General features: G+C 50.7%; 1 protein-coding gene across 1 annotated transcript; it reads right to left on the bottom strand.

Moving 5' to 3' along the window:
* Positions 1–489: 489 nt before the first annotated feature.
* On the bottom strand, positions 490–15,240 carry CCR7 (C-C motif chemokine receptor 7). Its single transcript, XM_003831418.5, has 3 exons — positions 15,168–15,240; positions 8,648–8,697; positions 490–5,571 (listed from the first exon to the last, which is right to left on the bottom strand). The coding sequence occupies exons 1-3, from the start codon at positions 15,175–15,177 to the stop codon at positions 4,495–4,497; spliced, it is 1,137 nt and encodes a 378-aa protein (XP_003831466.1). The 5' UTR covers positions 15,178–15,240; the 3' UTR covers positions 490–4,494.
* Between the last annotated feature and the right edge of the window lie 4,964 nt (positions 15,241–20,204).

The raw sequence follows: 20,204 nt of genomic DNA, 5'->3' as shown, positions 1-20,204 counted from the left end.
TGGGGAGGCCCTATGTGTGTGTGTGTGTGTGTGTGTGCGCGCGCACATGCATGTGTGTGCATGCAGGATGGGACATCTAACTACCCACTGAAGATTTGCTTCAAGTCCCGCCCCCAGTGTATATTCCCTAAAACCCATTCCTGCCCCATCTTCCCCCTGCCTTTCCTCCATCTCCTTTGCCTTAATTCCCCCCACAATCCCTTTAGGTCTGTTTCTTTTCCTCCAACTGTTCACCCTCAACAAAGACATGTAACTGAGAACCATTCCCAGAGAAGACGGCCCATCTTCCTTTCTTAAGAAGATCAGTTGCCTGATTTCCTTTGGGCCCGCTGCCATATTTCTTTTATATTTCATTCATTCTCCAGACTCAGTGATAAGGACAGGAACTATTTAAAGGGGAGAAGGGAGGTTCTCCTTAAGGACCTAATCAAAGGACAAGATGAACGATGCCTGCCGGAGAGAACGACACAGCGTGGGATGAGGGCGGGTGCCACGGTGGATGTGCAGGGATGTTCCCGTGAGCCCAGCAGGGTCTGGTGGGAAGAGCTCTGGTTAGGAGCCCAGGGAACTAGGTTAAAGTTCCAGCATTGCAAAGACCTCCCGAGAGACCTCAGGCTAGTTGCTTCCCTCTCAGAGCACGAGTTGACTCACCATACAATGGATGGAAAGGCCAGATTCACTCATCTCTAAATTGCCGTCCAGCTTGAATTATAAATTCTGTGGGGATGGAAATGGGCTAAGGAATTGAATTTGGTTTCCTTGTGGTTAGCAACTTTTTTTTTTTTTAAGTTACCATTTCTTAAACATCTCCTAAAGATTACCAACAACACATATGTAAGTTTTTCTAAGCATTTTACATATATGGATTCGTTGCCTTCCACAACAATCCTAGGACATAGGTACCATTAGTATCCCCATTATACAGATTAAGAAACTGAGGTACAGGGAGGCTAAGTAACCAGCCCAGGCAGTGGAGCCGGGGTTCAAACCAGGCAGTCTGGCTGCAAAGTCCCTCTTCCTCACCACCACACTCAACATTCCAGGCACTGTGCTAACTGTTTACACAAATCCTCTCCATTTTGCAGTTGAGAAACCCAAGACTCAGACCAGTTGGGCAACAGCTGAAGGTCACATAGCTGGGAAGCAGTAGAGATGAGATTCAAAGTCGGCAGAGCTCCAGAGTCTCTGCTCTCCCCCACACCCTCCTGCAACCCTGCCAGACGCTCAGGCTTCCAAAGCAAGTTTAACCAATATCCCTGCATTGCCACGCCTCTTCAGGCAAGTCAGCTTCTCCCCGCTGGGCCTCAGTTTCACCATCTAGAAAATGACTGGGGGATTGGCCCAGCTGATCTTTGAGGTCCCTTGGAGCTCTGTGAGTCTGTGATGAGAAAGGTGTGGTGCTTCTAGCTGAAAGGGCAGACCTGTGGCCTGGGAATGCCTTGGGCTTGGCCTGGGGTTGCAGCCAGCAAGGATGAGGGAGATGAGGGCCTGGGGATGAAATGAAAAGGAAATTTCAGGTGACTGGAGAAGGCTTATTGGCTGTGAACCTGGGAAGAGGGTTCAGATGTATGAAGCAGGTAAGAAAAGAAGAGAGAAGCCCTGGGTGGGCCTCCCAGGGGGCCTTTTCCTTCTTCCCAGGGGTCACCCCAAGCTCAAGATGGGCACATGAGAGCCTCGGGCAAGGGAGCAGGGATCAGGCCAGCACTGAACCGAGAGAACTTCTGAGACACAGCAGTTCGAGGGAATTGACATTGCTGGGGGTTTTGTTTTCTCTGTAAATATTTGGAGATGTCCAGTTATTCTAGAAAAATGTATCTGCAGCTGAGGTGGCGCATTTGTGCGGCTGGCCTGGCTGCCTTTTGCATGACTGCTCTGTTACATTCTTCCCCTTCAGGAACCGAGGGTTGTTTTCCCATCTGTAACCTCATTAGGATGTCCACACCAGCGGGCTCCACACGCACACGCGCTCCGGCAGGTTCCCCTCGGGGACACACACGCACACTGGCATCGCCCCCTGGCCACACGCTCACGCACACAGTCGCAGCTGTGCCTTTTAATATTTAATGCCGTTGCTGCAAACGCTGCTCCACGCTGACTGCATCCGTGCCAGGCTCATTCCTCTCAGGGCGCCGATTCCCGGCTTGGAGACCAGCTGACAAATCTTGTTAAAAACCTTCCAGCCCAGTGCATCTCTCGGAGGAGGGTAATGTCACGTGCTTGCGAGATGAGCGAATGGGTGTCATTACCAGGCAGCTCCATTTTCAACGAGGCTCTTTCCACTTGGGGAAATGGATGGAATCACCTATTGCGTGAGTGCCTCAGCCCTCCCTCTAGCTCCCCACGGCCCAGAGCTATTGCAGCTCTGGGTCCTTCAGACCCCTCTTGACGCATTGTAGATTGGACTGACCTGCTCTCTGGCTTGCAGAAGTCACGGCTCTGGGTGGCACCAAGGCACGAAATGACACGGACACCTGGCCTGTGTGGGGGCCTTTGTCTGTCCCTCTCTCCCTGCTCCTCCACAGTCAGTATCCACACTATGGTTTGAATGTATGTATCTTTCCAACATTCATATGGTTGGAACATAAACCCCAAGGCAATGGTATGAGAAGTTGGGGGGGGCCTTTGGGAGGTGATTAGGTCATGAAGGCTCCACCCTTGTGAACGGGATTAATGCCCTTATAGCAATAAAAGAGCAGGAGGGAACTAGTTAGGCTCATTGTGATCTTCCACTCTTCTACCACGGGAGGACACAGTGTTTGTCCCCTCCAGAGGGCATGGCAAGGCCCCATCTCGGAAGCAGACAGAGTCCACACCAGACACTGAATCTGTTGGCGTCTTGATCTTGGACTTCCAATCCTCTAAAACTGTGAGAAATACATTTCTATGGTTTGTAAATTACTCCATCGGTGGCATTTTGTTGTACCAGCAGGAAGGGACTATGACATACACCACGGAGGCCACTGCTGCTACGGTGGCTAGCAGAGAGGATCATGGGTGGTTCCAGCTCTCATGCCAGCAAAGGGTCTCATCCCTGACCCCTAGTCCAGTATGCTGTGGTCTCCAAGCCCACAGAAAGGCCCTCCCTCCAAACCCCAGCTTTCAGAGTCTAAGGGGCTGACAAAAGGTTAAGGGCTCTAGTTCTGGTCTGAGCTGGGACAGGTGAGCAGGCTACTGTGCAAGAGCTGCTAAATGCAGAGTCCCCAGGTATCGAGGTTACCCGGAAAAGTTGGTCTTCCCAAAGCTGCAGCAGGATCAGCATGTCCGGTTCAGTGCTGACTGTGCAGGCTTGGGGCCTATCCCTTGAACTCTGGAAGGGTATTTGCAAGATGGACCTCCTGTCTTCATCTTCCTTCTACCTTTCAGCCTCTTGGTCCTGTGTCACCAGACGGGCTCAGAGCATTCCTGAGCAACTTTGTGGTTCTGAGCGTCTCTAAGAAACGAGGCCTGGGAGAGGGCAGGGAGGAGGGGAGAGGGGACGGTCAGGTGGGGTGTGGGGGATTGCAAAACAAAGACACGCTCATTTGCCATTTACCAAAGACTTTTTTTTTTCTTTTTCTTTTAAAGCTGTTGTTTCCTCAAGGGAAAACTTTATCTGTGTGTGGGTAAAATGTTGCTCTCTTAACGAATCGAAAGCAGAACATGAGGAGAGGTTTTCAGTCCCTGTGACAAAGAACAAAGAACAAGCTCGTGGGCCTTGGGCGGCCACTGTCACCCTCCCCGCCCCTGACATTTCCCTTGTCCTCTCCTCCCATGCCAGTGGAGCCAAGAGCTGAGTGCATGTCATCCCCACTCTGGAGCCCAGAGTGTGGCTTTGATCACGCGGAGGCAGCCGGCCTGGCCTGCAGGAAACACCACACTCTCCCCTGTTGAGAGCCTGGGAGGGCGACGCGGCAAGTGAGGGGATGAGTGTGCTTTTAGGGCGGCGTGGCAGCTGCCATTCCCGCTGGCTTGGAGGACAGTGAAGAAAACGATGGAGGGAGGGGTTCAGAGAGTTTGTTTGACCAGCTGATGTCCGCTTTTCCTCACCAAGCCAAGAAGTCTCCCCACTATCTCTGGTCTTGGAGATAAGGCCTGGTTTTTGGAAGAGCTGGTCTGAGCATTTGAGTCTATGGGAGGCCAGAAGGTTCATTCAGAGGACTCTTCAGGCCACTCCCACGCCCCTTGCACTCACCCTCCTTGGCCCCTTCACTCCAGCAGGTGGGAACAGTTTCTGGACTTTCACTTTCAGTTTTTGGTTTAGGGGACAATAGCCTCTGTTTCCCAGTGTTGTCTGTCTGGTGTTAGCTTATCAGCCCTGTCTTTTTTTGGCATTGGTTGAGGTAGCTGGGATTGGGGTGAAGCTATCTTCTGGAGCAGGGGCTTGCACTCTGAGGGGAGAGCTGCTTCTCCCTGAGCAGCTTTTGGCGGGGGGATGTCCTGAGTCATTGCATCTGCTCCCTATCCCCACCCCAGGGACCCTGGGAGAGGTCCCTCTAGTCCAGGCAGAAGAGTCGCCTATGGGGAGAAGGTGGTGGTGGTCTCGGCCTCCACACTCATGGAGGAGCGCCGGATGTGCCGACAGGAAGACCACTGCCGGAGCTGCTCCTGGCTGAGGCAGCCCAGGTCCTTGAAGAGCTTGAAGAGATCGTTGCGGAACTTGACGCCGATGAAGGCGTACAAGAAAGGGTTGACGCAGCAGCGGACGCAGGCCAGGCTGTAGGTGACGTCGTAGGCGATGTTGAGCTGCTTACTGAGCTCACAGGTGCTACTGGTGATGTTGAAGTTGGCCACCGTCTGGGCCAGGACCACCCCATTGTAGGGCAGCTGGAAGACTATGAAGACCACGACCACAGCGATGATCACCTTGATGGCCTTGTTGCGCTCAAAGTTGCGTGCCTGGAGCAGGGTGCGGATGATGACAAGGTAACAGAAGCTCATGGCCAGCAGGGGGACCAGAAAGCCGATCACCATCTGGGCCACCTGGATAGTGATAAAGGCCTCCACATGCTCTGTGATGAGAGAGCATCGCATCGCTTGCTCACTGCTGCTCCTCTGGAGGTCACTGTACAGGAGCTCTGGGATGGAGAGCACCGTGGCTAGTATCCAGATGCCCACACAGGACAGCTTGCTGATGAGGAGGACGCGGGCACGGTGGCGGTGAGCTGAGACAGCCTGGACGATGGCCACGTAGCGGTCAATGCTGATGCAAAGAAGTAGGAGCATGCCACTGAAGAAGCTCATCTTGTAGATGGCAAAGATGAGCTTGCAAAAGTGGACACCGAAGACCCAGGACTTGGCCGCGCTGTAGGCCCAGAAGGGAAGGGTCAGGAGGAAGAGGATGTCTGCCACCGCCAGGTTGAGCAGGTAGGTATCGGTCATGGTCTTGAGCCTCTTGAAATAGATATAGGTCAACACGACCAGCCCATTGCCCAGTAGGCCCACGAAACAAATGATGGAGTACATGATAGGGAGGAACCAGGCTTTAAAGTTCCGCACGTCCTTCTTGGAGCACAAAGACTCGAACAAAGTGTAGTCCACTGTGGTGTTGTCTCCGATGTAATCGTCCGTGACCTCATCTTGACACAGGCATACCTTCGGGGAAGGAAATGAGGGAAAACAGGCCAATTTAGCTGGGTGGCTCCAACTCTGGCTGGGATTTAGCCTAGAGCAGTGGTTTCTTTCTTTTTTTTTTCTTGAGACATGGTCTCACTCTGTTGCCCAGGCTGGAGTGCAGTGGTGCAATCATGGCTCCCTGCAGCCTCGGCCTCTCCAGGCTCAGGTGATCCTTCCACTTCAGCCTCCTGAGTAGCTGGGACCACAGCCTTATGCCACCACACCCAGCGAATTTTTGTATTTTTAGTAGAGATGGGATTCTGCCACGTTGCCCAGGCGGGAGGAATAGTGGTTTCATCGTGAGGTCCGCATCATCAGTATCATAGCATCACCTGGGAACTTGTTAGGAATGCAAATTCTCAGGCCCCACCTGAGAATTCTGAACCAGAATCTCAGGTGATGGGTCTAGGAATCTGTGTTTTCCTAAAGTCTCCAGGTGATTCTTTGGTTTGAAATCAGTGCTTCTCAAATTTTAACTCCAATATGCATCACCTGATTAATCCTGTGAACATGTCTATCCTGAATCAGTAGGCTAAGGTGGGGCCTGAGATTCTACAGTTCTGCTAATAAGTAGCAAGTGGCTGATTTTGCCAAGTCTGAGAGACTCTACATGTGCTGACGGGACTGGAAATCGGCTGGGCTCTGGGGCCAGATGAGCCTTGAGCTGGTTAAACTCTCTCTGTCTCTCTCTCTCTCTCTCTCTCTCAGAGCCTCAGTTTTCTCTTCTGTGAAATGGAGATGAATCCTATTTGCTTCCCATGGTTGCTGTGAGGTACCTAGCCCAGGCTCCAGCACCATTTCCTCTCCATGGAGCTTTAATTTTGCCCTCTGGAAGCTCCGTGAGAGAGGGAACATGTGTCTTTCTTCTTGACCCTCCTTTAGAACTTGGTGGAGTTTTCCAGGGGGCTTATAAAAGACCTCAGCTTTAGGGGGAAAATCCACCTGGGGGTCAAGGTTGAGGAGGGCCTGGAGTATGAAGAGAGGAAGGCAAATGCTCCCATTTTGAGGCCATGAAGCCTTGGGTTTGGGGCAAACTGCTGTGATCATGGGTGGTGGGTGACCTGGAGAGACTCTAGATCCTGGGTCCCCTCTTAGCACCCAGCAGGAGCTCAGGCAACGTGAGCCCAAGTGCCATAAACTCCGTGAATGGATGATGGGCCATGGGGGTGGGGGCGAGGACTCCTCAGCAGCTGTGTCCCTGGAAGGAAGCGCAGCTCTCATCTCCCACTCTCCCTCTGTGCTCCCGCCCTCTCCCCCCACCTCTCTGCCTCTCTCTTCCTCGCATCTCTTCCGGCAGATCCCAATCAGCAGGACTCAGCTGCTGGAGCTTTTTTTAGCCGTCTGCAGGGTCGGGTGAAGGTTCAGCAGCCTGCTGTGATTTTATCAATGAAGGAGGGGGTCCATGCCTGCCCCTGCCTCTGCGCACAACGATGGACGGGTTTGTGCAGGGCAGGGAGCTGGGCTGGAGGACCTGCCTCACGAGGCTCATGGTTCTATCACCAGGAACCAGATTCAGCAGCTCAGCGACGATGGGTTTCTACCCATTTGTGCTGGAGGGATTCACCGCATCTTGTCTCTATCTCTTTTTCACACCCAAGTTCTGGATTCATCACTGTCCTGCTTGGGAACATGGTGAGGACAAAATGATGTCCAGGAGCCTTTTCTTTGGCCATTGCTAGCCTGAGACGAAAAGTCAGTGGCAACCCCTCTTCCCTTTCCTGGGCATGGCTGCAGCCTGGGAGCCCTGAAGGAGGCTGCTGCCTTTGGACCAGCCATGGTTACGGCCCAAGGCCTTAGACCCGGGGTCCCTGGACATGAGGGGGTCTCAGCCTTCCTGGAGGGCAGTACTCCCGGCCTCTATGAAGTGCACTCTGCGTCATCCAGTCCTGCCTTCCCTTCTCCCCTTGAACCTTGTTCCTGTTTTATAATTCTCCCTCCCCCAGCCTCACTGCCTCTGCAGCCCACAGCCCCACCACATCCTGCCCTGTCTGAGCACCCCCTCCCCAAGTGAAAGGGAAGAATGAGCCTCAGCTGTCCTCCTCCCCTTCCCAACCTTCCAGCCTCCACTGCCAGTAATACAGCCCCCCAGAGTCCTGGAGACAGGGGAGAGAGAGGAGGGAGTGATGATGGGGAAGGGGGCCAGGCTATGGGCTGCAGCCCAGGCTCCGGGGGGCCTCTGGGATGGGGTTTTGGGAACAGTGCCCAGCTTGGGGCCTGCCTCTGGCCTGAGCTTCTGGAAAGCTTCCCCTCTGGCCTCCAGACCTGGGGATGAGCCGAATTCTGAAGCACTGCCTCTCTAGCTCTGGCCTCAGTTGGACTCCCCTACCCCCACTCTGAGCTCCCACCTCTAACAAATGGGAGAAAGTTGACTCTGCGAGTTACAGTTTCTTCTAACTTTGGCACTTGGTGAGGCACACTTTCTGTCTGTTTCTGGATGGAGAAACAGAACTTTGTAAAGTGAGGGTCTTTGTTCCTGCCGAGTTCAGGCCTGCTATAAAGTATGTGCTCATCCACCCCTCTCCCCATCCCTAGGGCCCCATCCTCTCTTCCCTCCCCTGCCAGGGAGGCCGGATGGGTCTCTATGTCACCAAAGAAAACGGGGGCTGCGAGGGAAGCCTTTGGGTGAAGGTTGGAAAGAGACAACTTTGGGGCGATAGGATAGTAACAAGATCACCAGATCCAGGGTGATTTTCTCAGCACACATGCACAAAACCCAGTAACATTTTTTGCTTTTTGCAGCTCTTCTCTCTCTAAGAACTCAGAGTCCATGTTTCTGTCTCCTGGGCAGGGAGATTGGAGGTGGGATAGGGAAGGTGGTAAGTTATTTTCCCCCATGTTTTAACCTAAATGGAGTAAAGGAAGTCCAGAGAACATCTGTGGCTCTCCAGGGTCACTCAGCAGATGGTGAGGGGGCAGCCATTAGCTTAATGAGTGGCAGGCGGGCTTATGTCTGGGTCTTGTATCTTCTAGCAAATGCCCAGCTCCTCCACTAAACCCCTGACTTGGGAGGCCGTGTGGAGAAGGGAACAGAGCTTTCCTTGGCAGAGAACCTCACCTGGAAAATGACAAGGAGAGCCACCACCAGCACGCTTTTCATTGGTTTCCCTGTAGGAGACAAGGCGAGAAAGTTATTGCTTGGCAGGGACAAGTCTTTGTTATTAAAGAAAGCAGTGGAGGGGGAGACGCTGTTGGGAACTTTCCTCCCAAGCTCCAGGCACTGTGTTTGCTGAAAGAGAACATCAGAACCAGATTGTGCCTTTGAACACCTGGCCCGCTGCCCGGCATCACTGTCCTCACCTCCTTCTCGTCCTCCTCCACTCCCAGGTTCTGGAAAGAAGCAGCATCAGAATGCAGGGCAGCCCCTCCCACCCCCTGTCTTGGCCCATCTGGGCTGCTTCTTGGAGCTGGGAAGTCTTCTCTAGCCCAGACCACCCCTCAAGACTGAGCTTGGTTGGTGGGTCTGAGTGCCCCCTCCCACTCCACCTGATGTGGGATGAGGCGGCAAAGCTATGAGGTCATGGGGTAGGTGCACACGTTTCCAGCCCTGCTTTGGTGCTGGTAGCCACTGGCCCAGGAGCATTTTCCTGGCATCCAGGTGAGTGCGCAGCCACATGTGCATGAAGCCAAGCCTGAGTGTCTCCTGAGGGAGGTGGGCTGAGGAAGGAGGATGACCTCACAGGCTGGGTAGAGGGATGAGGTTCCTTACTGGTCCACAGCAATGGAGACTGCCTCAGGGCTCCACCAGCTCCACAACACCCCCTCACTGAAATGACATTCATTCAGCACTGACTGTTGGTCCACTGGGCACACACCTTTGGCCTGCCTTTGGGACAGAGATCCCTTCCCTTTTATCTTGTGCAGGCCCAGAATTGAGGAGGTGCCCCACAATTGCGTGCTGATGAATATATGAATGATAAATACATGAATGATGAATAAATACATGAATGACAAGTAAACGAATGCCTGTCCTTTTTCCAAGGGAGAGGGCATCAAGATGGCCCGAGAGGACACAGAAGGGATGCTGTCCTGCGGCAGTGTGGGGGAAGGACACTCTTTCCTGATGTCACGACTTCTTTCTTTATTTTTTTGCTTAACTGAAGTGCCTGCACACACTTTCTCTCCTTTAACTTGTTTTCTAACTTAGGCTTGGGGGGCAGGTGAAAGGGGGAACAGGGTCAGCTTTGGGAAGCGACGTGTTCTGGAAGTCAGGAGGCTTCCTGGGGTCTGAGCAGCTGATGGGGACCCCGGTTTAGCACAAGGCCCAGATGTGCTCAGTCTGGTTTTGTGGCTGAGCCTGGGGCCCAGCAGGAACTTATTTCTTCCTGAGGCTGAGCAGGGAGGACAGTTGACAGAGTAATTTGCCTAGATGTCTTAGCTTACCTACAAGTCAGGGCGGCAGTAGCCCTCTTCCCGTATCCTGACCCTCAGGTCCCAGCTAGGTAGGGCCTGGCCCACTGGAGAGTCAGTAACCGCGATGCCACAAGTGAAGGCAGGCCCTTGGCAGCTCCAAGCTCAATAGCGCCAGGAAATGCGTGGGAACCTGTTTAAGGCACCTTCTCCTGGAGGCTGGGGAAGCAGTGAGAGCCCAGCGCTTCCGTGTCCTTGGCCACAGCACCACCTGCTGGAGGCCTCCCTGCATGGCACCCAGGTTGCAGTTGGTTAATGTGTTCCCCGGAAATTGTGTAACGCCAGGGATTCTGGGCTTGGGAGTTCCTCCGGGAAGGAGAGACTGCATCGGGCTACATAAATAAATAGGTATTTCTCCCGCCTTGAGCAAATAGTCCTGCACACTACTGCTAGACACATCTGCCTAAAGCTTAGCTCTGATGGCAGTCCCCACCTCACCTTCCTCCTAAATCCTCAGGGGCTCTAACCGGCCCTGAGGATGAAGCCCCTGATGCTTGGCCTGGCAGTCCAGTCCTCCGCTGTCCACTCAAAGAGGGCTTCCTAGCTGCATTTTCTATTCTGGGGACAGGCAGCCGCTGTCCCCTCGTTCCCAGCCTGCGCTCGGGCATTTGTAGTCCTGCTGCGATTGGACCCTGTTGCAACAGAGCTCCCCACCGCTCATTCCCCTTTTTCACTGAATTACCCCTGAGCTCCTGAGTTTAAGTCCACATGTTTACGCCCAACCACACTCTTCACGGTTCAACGCTCCACCCGCCCTCCCCTGACTCATCTAGAGGTCGAGTCTCGAGGTTTCTTTAAACACGTAAATGTCTCGGTTACTCTAGAGAAAGCCCGCTCTGACTGTCAGGGAGAAATGAGAAACCTCAAAGTTTTGATAAGTCACAACGGGTGAGATCTGAGGAGCAAGAACTGTGTTTCTGTTGAACTCTGTTGATAACCCCTTCTCCCGGGCGCTGTCCCACTCCTGCTGTTCCCGTCAGGGGAGGGGAGTTGGGGGAGTGCTGGCGTGTATGCCTGTGATTTCTCATTCCAGGTGTTTTGGAGGAGGTGGATGAGCAAGGGTCTTGTAGGTCCAAAGCAGGTGGCTTTCAAGAAACATCACAGGGAAACTTAGGGGAACTCTTGTATGTGGCAAAAGGGAGCCTGGTCAGTGGCCATGAGTCAGATCATCCCTGTCTGTTACAAAGTCATAAAGAAACTGGTCTTGGGCAGCAGCTTCAGTGAGACCAATGAAGTTGGGAATCTCTGGGGCTAAGGAGTGGTTGACCTAGATGTTGGGTGTTTTCTGAGTTCTTGAGTTTTCAGTAATGATCATCATGAAAATTCCCTAGAACTCCAACCGGAGCCCCCAACATGAGAGACTGCCCATCCAGGAAAGATAATTATTGGCTGGCTGCCCCCACCTCCAAATCATGAACTTCCATCCCCGCATTTTTCCAGGTCCTCCAGACTGCCCAGGAAATCACAGTTGCCCAATCAGCTCGTCCCAAGAGCGACCCCAGACTTTTTCCTCTCTGAACTTCCTCACCTGCCAACACAATTTTTTTCTCTCTCTCTTTTTTTTTGGATAAGGGAGGCAGAGGAGAAGCAGGGAGGTGATGAGAGGTCTAGAGATCTGGGGAATCCACTTTCAGAGAGTAGGCAGGGATGGGTGAGAGCCTGGTAGACCTTGCAGTTTCTATGTTATCAACTGCTGTATCCAATGAGATAATTCATATTCACTGAGCTCTCACTGCGTGCCACACTGTCTGCATGTATGGTCTCATTTCATCCTCTCAAAAGCCCCATGAAGTAGGCACTACTATTATCCCCATTTACCAACGAGAAACTGAAACACAGCAAGTAACTTTCTCAGAGTCACACAATGGCCAGCAGGGGAGCAGGCTTTGAAACCCTCCAACTCCAGCAACCACACTCCTAACCATCCTTCTGTGCTGCCACTGGGTCTGTATGTGTCTCTCCCTCATAACATCTCATGAGCTACCCTGGTGATCCTCATCTTAGATTCCAGAAAATAGAGGCCCAGAGAGATTAAGCCAAATGCCTGGGGCCACACAGCTGCTAAGAGAGGGACCTGAGATTTGAACAGGATAGCAAGGTTTGGGCTCTGGCTACTGCATCAGGCTGTGTTTCTGATGAGCCTGCTGCATCTAGGACGCTCCACGGAGCATGAGGGGAATCTTTGCTCCCCATGCCCCACTGGCCACCAGTGCTTCCTGCTTCCATCCCCCAACATCCTGGCCCCCAAAAGAGCCGGCCCCACCTCTGTTCTGACACAGGCTTTGCTGCCTCTTTGCTGCCACAGAACTCCTTCCAAAACACAAATCTCATCCGTTAATTCACCTACTTGAAAAATAAAAATCTTTGATGGGTCCCCATTGTTTTCAGGATAAAGTCCAAATTCCTTAGGGATGCTGTACCATGTTTTAAGGATTGGGTCTCCTGTGCCTGCATCCTTCCTCCTCATCTTCCTCCTTGGCATGGCCAGCTACTCCACCCTCCCCTCCGCTTGCTTCTTTCTTGTCTCTGTTACTGTTGTCTCAGCTGACCATCTACACGGCTGCAGCCTTAGTCCCCAGGACACTCTGCTTGTCAGCATGGAGTTTTTGAAATAATGGATTTGAATGCCTTTAGGTGGGGCATGCACCCTCTGGGTCACTCTACTCCCCTCCACTTCCTGCACCTTATGCCCGTTCCCTCTTTTACCTTGTCGGCCTCTGATGGCAATGGAGTTTGCCATTCCTGCCACATCCTGGGCCCATTGCAGCTCCTTGTTGGGCTTGACAACTCCTACACACCCTTGAAAACCCATCTTAAATACCTCTCTGACCCGGGTTCACTATTCCCTTCTTGTCTTGCCCTTGCCCTGGTCAATGCTGTATCTCATTCTGTTGCAGTGGCTTTGTGACATATGTGTCACTCTCTCCACCAGACTGGTCATCCCTGAATCCCTCAAACAATGAGAGTTGCCTGAATGTCCGAAGCAAAGAGGAGAGATTTTTTCCAACAGCGACCCCAGGCTGCAGCGTTCCTCTCCACCCCAGCCAAGTTTCTGGCAGGCAAGAAACTGGCCCTGAATTAGCTTCAGCATCCCCCTTTGCCACCATTTATGTCTGAGCTGTGAGGCACACATCTCTCATGGGTTCATTTTTTCCTTGCTTTGCTTTTGAGAATTATGAAAGATCTTCGGTCTCATTGCTCGAAGGTGGGGAGGGTGCCTCAGAGCTGCTCATTCAAACCGTGAAAAAGGCCAGCTCAGCCCTGCTTGGGAGTTTTCATTTTGTGTAACAGAAACCCTCCCTCCTCACCCACCTCTTGCTCCTTGCTGGGCAGATGAAGAGCAGAACAACAGATCCTCCGAGGCCCACCCACCCCATCAACGGCCCAGAGAGCCCGTTTTGAGTAAAGCTTGTCAGCGGCTTCCCCTCCTACCAGTATTTCGGGTTTGACCGTTGGGGCTCTCTCAAGTTGAGTGAAGTGGCAAGAACATCCCTTCTTCCTGGACCAGAGATTACCCTCTCTCCCTGCATCAAAGCCTAGGAGTCTAGCACCCCCACACCTAGTCTGGGGTAAGACACTGTGCACATCTTCCCAACCCCCTGTTCAGTCATGTAGATGGCTTGAAATCAATCAGCCAGGGTGGGAGAATTTACACCATGGAAATTGGCAAGCACTACAAATTCAGGACTTTCCCTCCACCCTGGAGGCAGCTACCAGTGCTTCACCCCGGGGAGCTGCTTTTCAAATGCCCAGCAGCACACCACTGGGCACTGCTTGGTTTCCTTCCTGGAGGCCAGTATGAAAGGCTGGAGCAGGGTCTTCTGTGGATGACGTCTGTACTGTGGGACTGTGATGGGGGGTGGTGGAGGGGGTGCAGGGGAGTGGGATTTAAGGGTAGATTGGCTGGGAAATGAGGCATTTGGAAGAGATTTTCAAAAACTAAACTCTACAGAGTTCTTGATACGGTGTATTCATTCATTCCGCAGACATTTTCTCCTCACATCCTCAAAGCACCTGAACCTGCCTTTCAGGAGTTCACAGTCAGTGGGTGGGGGTGACCACTTTAACCCTTTCACAGCTGTTTGCTGGGTCCAGACCCAGCGTTCAGGGCAGGCGGGAAAGTAAGAGATGAAATCAAGGAGGCTGTGGTGTGGCGAGGAGGGGTGTGAGGACAGCACCAGGAACCTTCACTTTTTAAAGCCAACCCCTTGCGGCTTTGAGGCCGCCGTGGTGCATTGTTTGCTGGTGAGACAAGCCATCTAGGAACCTGGTCTTCTTAGCCTCAGCCTGGTCTGACTCCACAGCTGAGATTTATAAAGGGGGCATCTGGAGCTGGATGAACCACTCAGAAACTCTCAGTGCTTCCCCTTGACCCCTTCTAGTCAAGACAGAGGTTAGACCTGAGAAAGGGCTTTCTAAAGAGTAGAGTTGTCTGCCGGGGCAGAGTGTGTGAGGTTTGCTCAGGGGCAGGGGCTGTGCTGAAGGCCTGGCTATGATTTCTCCAAGCTGAGTGCCCCTTGTCATCCCATTCCATGTTGCCTGCCCATTCCTTAACTTGCAAGAGGCAACAGCAAAGCCAGATCAAAGCAGGTGGGATGTGCAGCAGAGAGAAAGCAACCAGAGCTTGCATTTGCAATGCACCGCACCATTCTCACAACCCAGTCACGTTTCATTTGCATCTCCTCATGACCCCAAGTGGACAGGTATATGAATATTTGGCAGGGGAGAAAGGTGGGAATCAGAGAGTGGGTAAAAGGTCCTAAGCTCTCTAGGGAGAATTTCTCTGTTGAAACCTGTCCCCAGAGGTCCCAGAGGGCCTAACCTATCACCCTCATGATGAGAACAGGTTCTGCCAGACCACCAAGCCCAGCCCCGCCACTCTCTTATGTCCCTGCTGTTTTAGAAAGACATGACCTCGGCCCCTCCCTTGTCCCCACTGGCACCAAAGGCTGACCCCTTCCCCAGGTCTGAAAGGGCAGGTGCACCCCTCCTGGGACAGCAGGGGGCATTCTCTGGAAGTAGCTTCCAATGCCCACCAAATCAGAACTGATTTCTCCAGGAAGCACCCCTATGCGCTCCACCCGCATCCTCCACCCCCATTCCACAGGGTCAGTCTGGGTGTCCAAGACCCTGGTACTGTCCCTTCTCACATGAAGAGGCTCACTCACCCAGGTCCATGACGCTCTCTGGGCGGTAAAACCACACAGGAAGGCTGTGCCCGGCCTCGCACTACCCCTGTCTGGGGAGGAAGTGGTTCGAGCCCCTTTTAAGTTGTCGGAGAAGCCACCCTCTTCCCTGCCCCTCCCACCCTTGCTCCTCCCCCCAGCCCTCCCTGACTCACGCAGGGCCCCTTCAATGACTTCAGAGATAAAGGGGCAGAAGAAAGGTGACAGAGGGTGACAGTCGCTGGTCATAGGATCCTGAATCATTAGGTCATTTACATTCAAAAAGCCCCCTGTGCTGCCTGGCAGAATCTAGATGAGGGGCCATTTACTGATTCAACAAATCTTTATAGCATGAATATCACATGCCAGGCCATGGGTTAGATGTTGGGGAGTCAGAGATGTGTGAGAGAAGTGTCCCCATCCTTCCCTTGCTCTGCTCAGTGTCACAATGGAATATAGTCCCAAATGGCTTTCCCTCTGGCTTCTGGGTAGTTTAGGCCAATGGGAGGCACTGACACATAATGACAGGTAAAAGGGAAGAGATATGCCACGGTGTATCTTTTTTCTCCCCCCTTCCCCTCCCCTCCCCTCCCTCCCCTTTCCCTCTTCTCCCCCCACCTTCCTTTTCCTTTCTTAATGACAGCTTTATTGAGCTATAATCCACATCCCATAAAATTTACCCTTTTAAAGTATAGAATTCAATGGTTTTTGTTTGTTCACAGAGTTATGCAACCATCACCACAATACATTTTAGAACATTTTTTCTCACTCCCTCTCAAGAACCCTGTAATCACTAGCAATGACCACTCCCCTCCCCTCCTGTCATCGAAAGCCCCTGGCAACCACAAATCTACTTTCTGGCTCTATAGATTTTCCTATTCTGAACATTTCACATAAATAGAAGTATCAATATGTGACCTTCACATCTGGCTTCTTTCAGTTAGTGTTTTCAAGGTTACCTATGTGGTGGTATGGATCCATTCCCCATTCCTTTTTATGGCTGAATAACATTCCATTGTATGGATATGCCACATTTTGTTTATCTGTCATCAGTTGGATGTTTGGGCTGTTTTCCCTTTTAGCTATTATGAATGATGCTGCTAGAAATATTTATGTGCAAGTGTTTGTGTGGACATATGCTTTATTTCTCTTGGGTATATACCTAGAAGTGAAATTGTTGAGTCATATGGTAATTATATATTTAACATTTTGACGAACTATCAAACTGTTTTCCAAAGTGACTACACCATTTTATGTTCCCATCAACAATGTGTGAGGGTTCCACATTGTCAACAAAACTTACTATTGTCCATTCTTTTGATTCTAGCCATCCTAGTGGCTGTAAAGTGGTATCTCATTGTGCTTTTTTTCTTTTTTCTTTTTTTTTTTTGGAGATGGAGTCTTACTCTGTTGCACAGGCTGGAGTGCAGTGGCACGATCTTGGCTTACTTCAGTCTCCACCTCCTGGGTTCAAGTGATTCTCCTGCCTCAGCCTCCCAAGTAGCTGGGACTACAGGCACATGCCACCATGCCCGGCTAATTTTTGTATTTTTAGTAGAGACAGGGTTTCACCATGTTGGCCAAGCTGGTCTCAAACTCCTGACCTAAGGTGATCTGCCAGCCTCGGCCTCCCAAAGTGCTGGGATTGCAGGCATGAGCCACCATGCCCGGCCTCTTTGTACTTTTGATATGCGTTTTCCTAATGACTACCTATGTTGAGCATCTTTTCATGCTCTTATTGATCATTTGTATTATTTTTTGAGAAATTTCTATTCAAATCCTTTGCCCATTTAAAAAATTGGGTTATTTATTTTTTATTGTTGAGTTGTAAGACTTCTTTATATATTCTGGTTACAATCCCTTATCTGATACATATCTGTAAATATTTTCTCCCTTACTACGGATCATCTTTTCACTTTCTTGATAGTGTCCTTTGAAGCACAAGGGCTTTTTGTTTTTTAAAACCTGAATCTCTGGCAAAAGAAGCACAAAGTTTTAAATGTGGAGGTTCAATTGATTTATTTTTCTTTTGTCAATTGTGTCTTTGGTGCCATATCTAAGAAACCATTGCGTAATTCAAGTATACAAAGATTTATTCTTATATGTTCTTTTAAGACTTTTATAGTTTTAGCTGCAACATTTAGATCTGATCCATTTTGAGCTAATTGTTGCATATGGTGTGAGGTAGGGATCCAACTTCATTTTTTATATGGATATCTAGTTTTCCCAGCATCATTTGTTGAAAAGACTATTCTTTCCACCATTGAACTGTCTTAGCACCTCTGTTGGAAATCAATTGATCATAAATGTAATGGTTTATTTCTAGACTATCAATTCTATTTTATCAATCTCTGTGTCTGTCCTATGACAGTACCACACTGTCTCGATTACTGTAGCTTTGTAGTAAATTTTGAAATTGGGAGTTGTGACTGCTCCAACTTTATCTGTCTTTTTAAACATTGTTGACTAATCTGCATCTCTCTCTTTTCCATATGAATTTTAGGTTATCAATTTCTGCAATGAAACCAGCTGGGATTCTAATAGGAATTGCATTGAATCTGTAGATCAATTTAGGGAGTATTGCCATTCTAACAAAGTCTTTTGGTCCATGAACATGGGATTTTTTTCATTTATTTAGGTCTTCCTTAATTTCTTTATACTTTTTAGGCTGCAAGTCTTTCACTTCTTTGTTAAATTTTTTCTTAAGTATTTTACTCTTTTTGATGTGCTTGTAAATGAAATTGTTTTCTTAATTTTATTTTCAAAGATGGCCAACTACAAGCAGGTATGGGGCACGGCTCTCTCAGCGAGGAACAAAGGGGTGAGTACTTACAAAACCTTTATCTGAAACATCCAGATACTTGCATTGGGACTGATTAAGGAGTCAGCTCGACCCACAGAGGATAGAGGAAAGCAGGGCAGGGCAATGGCCTACATAGGAGCAACACAGACCCAAAGGAAACCCCCTCCCCTCCCCCCACCAAGGAAGTGGTGAGTGAATGTGCAAACCTGGGGAACGATGCTTCTCCCACCGATCTTTGCAACCTTTGGATCAGGAGATCCCCTGTGAACCCACTCCACCAGGCCTTTGGGTCTTACACACAGAGCTGCATTGGATTATTGGCAGAGCAGCTGCTCAGGCATGCACAGACACCCAGGAGCTTTACATACTCAGGCTCCGGAACCCCAGCAAAGGTGACCGCCATTCACGCAAGGCAGAAGGTCTGTACATACCCTTAGGAAGGAGGCTGAATCCAGGGAGCTGAGCAGCATTGGTATGTGGGCCTCACTTCCACAGCACCTCACCAGATAAGACCAACTGGCTTGGAATTCCAGCCAGCCATGGGCAACAGTGTAGCACCTACCTGAGACAAGGTGGATTTCTGGGGGTGGCTGGGGTGGGGGTGAGGGGCACCACCTTTGCTGTTTGGACGACTCAGCTGTTCCAGCCTGTAGGCTTTGGAGAGTCCAAACCCACCAGGTGTGGAAAGGATCCCCCAGCACAGCACAGCTGCTCTGCCAAAACGTGGCCAGGCTGCTTTTTTAAGCAGGACTCCTATCCATTCCTCCTCACTGGGTGGGTCTTCCCAAACAAGGCCTTCAGCCACCTCTGCCCATTTTCTACAGCCCATAAAATTTTGATCTCTCCCTGGGACAGGGGGCCTTGATGGTGGAGAGGGCTGCCACCTTTGCTGTTTGGGCATCCCAGCCATTCCAGCCTTTCAGCTTTGGGGAGCTCAAACCAACTGGGGGCTGAAAGGATCTCCCAACATGGCACAGCTGCTTTACCAAAATATGGCCAGACTGCTTCTTTAAGAGGGTCCCTGATCCATTCCTTCTCACTGGGCAGGACCTCCCAACTGTGGCCTCCAGCCACTCCTGTCGATGTTCTCTGGCTGACAGAGATTTGAAGACTTCCTGGGACAGAGCTCCTCGGGGGAGGGGCAGGCTGCCATCTTTGCTGTTTTGGCGACTTAGCCACACCAGTCTCCAGGCTTTGGAGATCCCAAGCCAACTGGGGATGCAAGTGGTACCCCAGCACAGCATAGTTTCTCTTCGGAAGTGTGGCTAGATTGCTTCTTTCAGTGGCTCCCCAATCCTGTTCCTCCTGACTGGGTGAGACCTCCCAAATGGGGTCTCCGGCCATCTCCTACAGGTGTGTTTAGGCCAGCAAGAGGTTCATACCTCCCTGGGATGGTGCTCCCAGGGGAAGGGGCAGGTTGCCATTTTTGCTGTTTCACAGCCTTCACTGGTGATACCTCCAGGTACTGGAAAATCCAAAGTGACTAGAGTCTGGAGGGGACCCCCAGCAAGCCACAGCAGCTTTATGGAAAAGTGGCCAGATTGTTAAAAGAAAAACAAAAGAAACCCCAAAACCCCATCCAAAGGTCAGCAACCTCAAAAATCAAAGGTAGATAAGCCCACAAAGATGAGAAAGAATCAGCATAAAAACACTAAAAACTCAAAAAGCCAAAGTGCCTTCTTCCTTCTAAATGACTGCAGTATCTCTCCAGCAAGGGTTTGGAACTGGGGTAAGGCTAAGATCACTGCAATGAAAGAAGTAGACTTCAGAATGTGGATAAAAATGAACGTCGCTGAGCTAAAGAAGCAAGTTGTAACCCAATGCAAGGAAGCTAAAAATCATGATAAAACAATGCAGGAGCTGATAGCCAAAATAGATATTATAGAGAAGAACATAACTGACCTGATCGAGCTGAAAAACACACTACAAGAACTTCACAATGCAATCAGAAGTATTCATAGAAGAATAGGCCAAGCTCTGCTTGGTCTTCCTCTGAAAGATTCTTCCTCTGAAAGAATCTCAGAGCTTGAAGACTGTCTTTCTGAAATAATACGGGCAGATAAGAATAGAGAAAAAGAATGATAAGGAATGAACAAAACCTCCAAGAAATATGGGATTATGTAAAGAGACGGAATCTATGACTGATTAGGGTATCTGAAAGAGATGGGGAGAATGGAAACAATTTGGAAAACATATTTCAGGATATTTTCCAGGAGAACTTCCCCAACCTAGCTAGA

The sequence above is a fragment of the Pan paniscus genome, chromosome 19, assembly GCF_029289425.2.
Source record: "Pan paniscus chromosome 19, NHGRI_mPanPan1-v2.0_pri, whole genome shotgun sequence".
NCBI classification, from domain to species: Eukaryota; Metazoa; Chordata; class Mammalia; order Primates; family Hominidae; genus Pan; species Pan paniscus.
This window is presented reverse-complemented; position numbering and strand designations above follow the sequence as displayed.

Coding starts and splice junctions, on each gene's coding strand:
- CCR7 (XM_003831418.5), bottom strand. Junction 5,572..8,647: donor CTCTCCTTGTCATTTTCCAG/GTGAGGTTCTCT, acceptor CCTTCCCCGAAG/GTATGCCTGTGTCAAGATGA.